The sequence below is a fragment of the Cupressus sempervirens genome, chromosome 1 (genome assembly GCF_028749045.1).
Source record: "Cupressus sempervirens isolate cs-2001-9-10 chromosome 1, ASM2874904v1, whole genome shotgun sequence".
Taxonomy (NCBI): domain Eukaryota; kingdom Viridiplantae; phylum Streptophyta; class Pinopsida; order Cupressales; family Cupressaceae; genus Cupressus; species Cupressus sempervirens.
The window spans coordinates 235,817,131-235,822,254 of NC_143118.1; the positions used below are offsets into that span (position 1 = coordinate 235,817,131).

Consider the following 5,124-nt stretch of genomic DNA (forward strand, 5'->3'; position numbering starts at 1 on the left):
TAACGTAGTTTGATAAACATATCAAAAATTAGCTAATTGATTATATGAAATCATGTTTTTATAATGTTTAAAAGTTAAAGTTTCTTTACCATTCAGATTCATGTTGTTATAATATTCAACAGATAAAGTTCCTTCATCATTCAGATTCGTGAATTTTCAGTCTATAATGATCAATATATGTTTTAGATTTAATTATATGATATTTTTATTACCAATATTTCGAATCAATCACCATGATCTATCATCAACACAGACCGCAAGCGAAGAGAACTGATTAAATTGCTTTGCCCTACTTTTCTTTTTCCCTACATTTGACATTCAACCTCCTGCTCAGGGAAAAATGGAGGTGTAACTACCGATTAGAATCTTAAAGTGGTCTTGATGTCTAAAGAAATTCAGATGACTACAAGCCTTCTCCTCCACCTAATACTTTAGCTCTTGCCACTCAACATCCTCACTTTTCCTTTATCTCTTTACACCTATCATTTAAAACTTCACCTTGCCCGCATGTTAGAATGCAACTCTTTCTTTCTTTCTTTATGAATGTGTAATATGACGGTTATTCATCAAAAAGGCTTAAACCTTTCCAAGGGGAGAAAGGAGAAGCTGTAATCCTTTTGAAGGTGTGATACTCAATAGAGAAACCGGAGAATGGATGTAATTGGGAGATAGAGAGAAGGTGAATTTGGAGATTATCATGCTCAGAATTGTCTTCTGTTCCATGTGAGCCAATCTTTCACCTACACAAATTCTTCCTCCAAACCCAAATGGAATGAATCCGCCATTTTTCTTTGTGGCTTCTCCACTAGAGAAGCGGTCAGGCATGAATTTGTAAACATCATCTTCTCCCCATATATCAGGATCTTCATGCATTCCCACTATATTTATCAACACGGACAGCCCTTTGGGAATCCTCAATTCTCTCAGCTGTATGTCTGTCTTTGCCTGTCTGACCGTGTAAGAAACAGGGGGATAAAGCCGCATTGATTCGTTCAGAACCATGTCCATCTGAAAGCCATAGGATAAGATAATCAATGTAAAGCAATTAGTTCACCACAAAAAATCCTTGCATTTCAATGCTATCAGTAGTCATATATATATTTTTCTTTCTGGAATCAATTGTGTAACAAATTTTTAGTACTAATGTTTGGATCATACTACATGATCCATCATTAGGATGGAGGAGAGCAAAGGAAAATATAATTTCGGATCATACTGCATGATCCATCATTAGGACGGAGGAGAGCAAAGGAAAATATAATTTCGGATCATACTGTATGATCCATCATCATACTACATGATCCATCATCAGGATGGAGGAGAGCAAAGGAAAATATAACAGAAATCCAACATATCAGATCATATTACATGATCCATCCATCATCATACCACATGATCCATCCATCATCATACCACATGATCCATCCATCATTCTGATAATGGATCATGTAGTATGATCCGAAACGGATCGTGTAATATGATGATGGATGGATCAGTAGTATGATCTGAAATGTTGGTGTTAAAAAATTGTTACACAAATCAATCCCAGAAAATAAAATATGCATTGATATGGATTGTGAAAATCTGATAGACCTAATTAGTAGTCTTATAGATAACAGCCAAAAGTGATTCAGAATAAGGGTATTTTACCTTTTTCATTTTGGAGAACATGGAGTTGTCTGGCAAATCTCCTTTAGTGATCTCCATAACCTCTGCTCTAACTTTCTCTTGCCACTCTGGATTCATGGCTAATAACATCAGTGTCCATGTTAAGGACAGTTTGGTAGTCTCCTGTCCTGCTAGCAACAACGTTTTACACTGGTCCAACACATCCTGAGTACTGACCACATTAGCCTCCATTTGTTCTAAAAGTATCCCCAACATATCATCTCCATATCCTTTGTATGTCTTTTTATATTCATTGCGTTCCCTGATAATTTGTATGATTATAGAATTGGCCTCCTCGCCCAACTTTCTAACTCTTTTATTCCTGGCAGAAGGTATGTACCTGAAAAACAAGGGTGAAAAAATCTCAGAACAGGGGCTACAAGGTTAAAATGTGTCACTTTAGGAAATTTGTGTGCACCTTAACTACCAAAAAAACCAACAAAAACTAGATGATAACATGATAGCGGGAAGCAGGCAAGAGGCTATTAAAAATGGTAACTTGTGAGCCTCTCATTTGAGAGGTCTTGGATTTGAGTCTATTCAAACATAATACATAATAATAATTGATTTCAACAAATAATAACTAATCTAAGCGTCTATCCATTACCTATAAAAAAAAACATGATAGTGAACAGCAGATTGAGCTCATTAATAGACGATATCAAACCCATTTATGATTATAGAACAAGTGAGCCTTTACCTGCTTCCTGGGATCCCTGCAAATCTGTTAGCTTCAAATAATGTCTGTTGAAGAAGTTTGAGCTTGTCAAGCACCTCAAAGCCTCTATGGTAGCTACTTCCAAAAAGGAATTTTGTGATTACTTGTGCTGTTATTTTGCTCAGAGCTCCATCAACATCTATTTCTAGGCTGGATTGGCCTCCCTCATTTAGTTTCTTGGCCCACTCATTCAGAACAGGCACAGAGGCCTCAATAAAAGAGGGAAGCATTCCCTTTTCAACAACAAAGAGAACAATTTCAAAAAAACATGCACAACTGTTCATATAACCAAAAAAATAAAAAGGGTAAGAATGCAATGTGATTTGAGCTTCTGAATTTGATTTTGTATTATTTTTTATATTATGGATCGTTTATAAACTTTGTGTTCATTCGAGCAACAACATAAGAATTACAAGCTTATTCAAGCTCCTTAAAAGCAACTACACTAGAGACAACAATTGGAAGACCAAGAGTCGCAACTTAGAATCCACCATTTACAATGAGACAATTACAACCAATAGAAGACCAAGAGTCACAACTTAGAATTCCTCAAAGATGTCCTCTTAGAATTTGAAGCAGGGTCTCCACAATAAGAACTCATTACTTCAACCAAGCTAAACCCTTGGAATGACTGTATAATTTTCTCATCAGTGTTTCAAATTATATGCTTATTATCCATGTTCTGAATAGCAAGGTAGATAAGAAAATATTGTATCTTCTTCTCATCAGCATTTGGAATCTCATATTTCATTTTCTTATTCACTATCTGTATGATGATTCATAAAATATAATTTGAAATTTTGATGAAAAAAGATATACACAATCAAATCTAGAAGCTCAAATCACATCAACAAGGACGGTAAAAACCTAATGTCTACAAAAACACGCAATGTTATAGTACCTTAACCTTCTCAGCTGTGAGAGACTGGCTAACAATTCTACGTTGGTGAATCCAATCTTGATCTTCAGCCATGATCAGGCCATTGCCAAACAGAGGAAATCTGTCAGTTTTCAAGAATGCAGGTCTCCCCCAATTCAAAGATCCCGATGAGCTTATCTCCTGTACCAACTCTGGATCCTGCACATAGAGCACTGCTTCACTTCCAAGCCAGTACAGAAACTTCTTCCCTGCAATATAAGAAATCAATGTCTGGATTTTGTTATTGTAAAACATTTTAACATGGTCCTTTCATATAGATGATTGGCAAAATAGTAATCTGATGATGGATTATGTAGTATGATTTGCAATGTTATACTAGAAAGAAACCATCACACAATCGATCTCAGAAGAAAAAACAATCATCTAATATAAATTGTGAAACTATGATTAACTGCCATTACATTATTAAAATACTACCATATAAAACAGAAGCTTTTGAATTTGATTGTATGTTCATTTTCAATATCAACCACATTCCATGATCAGGATGTGAATTTCAGGGAGTGGCAAGAGGTATAAAAAATTAAGTTGCAGACACGAACTGGATCAGCTTACATTTTAGATTAGGGAGTGTAATCATAAGCATTGATACTAAAAATATACAATCAAATTCATAAAGAAAAATCAAATAAATTGTGTAAATGATATACCATATTGTTTCCTCCATTCGACAAAGTATGGGACAAAACGAGGCTCCAACTTGTGAGGAACAGAATGCTTCACTGTAGCAGCCTTTTTAATCATATTCTTCATATGAACAACATTTCCCAGCAGCAACGTCGGATTGGGACCAAGAATTCCTTGAATTCTCATAATACGCCTCGTCTTGTCTGGACTTAAAAGCACATATATCTTATAAATCACAACGAAAACCACCATTAGAACAACAGGGGTTGCCATGGCAATGCCCATTTCAGAAAAACACTCTGAAAAGACGAAAAATCTTACGACGCACACAAGTCAAGGGATGTATATATATGTATACATAAATTGATAAATTAATTCTGTGCAGATTAATTAACACCAATTGTGCGGAATATTCAATGCTGAGTATCACTTTTTGCTTGTGTGTTTTGTGTTTATCCTGTAAATGAGAATATTTCGTGTTTCAATCTCTTCAACAGTTAAGTTCTCTTGACCACTCGACGCATAATTTGATTTTTATTTTAGTTTAATTGTCCGTCACAATTATAGCCAGCCAGTCTTCATTGCACAGAGCCCGGGCATTTTGTGGAACAGATCTCGGTTGATCTCTACATTTTTTTTTCTCGTTAATTGAAGTGGCGGATGACAAACGCTTTACAATTTGTTTGTTTAAGAGATTACTAATATAATGAATAGGGAAATAACTCTGACTTGAAAAAGGATATGTGCATGAATGATAAGAGTAGTTGTGATGGACATGCTCAACACTGTTCAAGCTTTTATCCGGTAACAGCAGGGTTTCATACCCTAATTTTTCTAGATCTCTATTTTAGATTTCTTTTTTGGTTTAAATTATTAAAGCAGGATATTAATATCTTAGAAGTTTTTGTTTTTCACGATGTATATTTTTATCATTATTGGTTTGAATCATATTTTATAATAAAGATGAGATAATGTCAAAAAATAGAATGGGTTATGTACTTTGTGATGGACATGAGCGTGAGAGTTTTGTCTTCTATTTGATTGGTTGTGTTTTTCTTTATATGATCTTTTATTTTATCATACCACATTTATTGCAGAAAATTTAAGCCTTTTCCTATAGAGCTTCAATCAACTTCAACCAAGTAACTTTTGCTAGTGCTAACAACTTGAC

General features: G+C 34.8%; 1 protein-coding gene across 1 annotated transcript; it reads right to left on the reverse strand.

Annotated features, from left to right (window-relative positions):
* Positions 1-475: 475 nt before the first annotated feature.
* LOC149577029 (cytokinin hydroxylase-like) lies at positions 476-4,628 on the reverse strand. Its single transcript, XM_089825282.1, has 5 exons — positions 3,977-4,628; positions 3,288-3,514; positions 2,369-2,619; positions 1,651-2,008; positions 476-1,008 (listed from the first exon to the last, which is right to left on the reverse strand). The coding sequence occupies exons 1-5, from the start codon at positions 4,236-4,238 to the stop codon at positions 577-579; spliced, it is 1,530 nt and encodes a 509-aa protein (XP_089681408.1). The 5' UTR covers positions 4,239-4,628; the 3' UTR covers positions 476-576.
* Between the last annotated feature and the right edge of the window lie 496 nt (positions 4,629-5,124).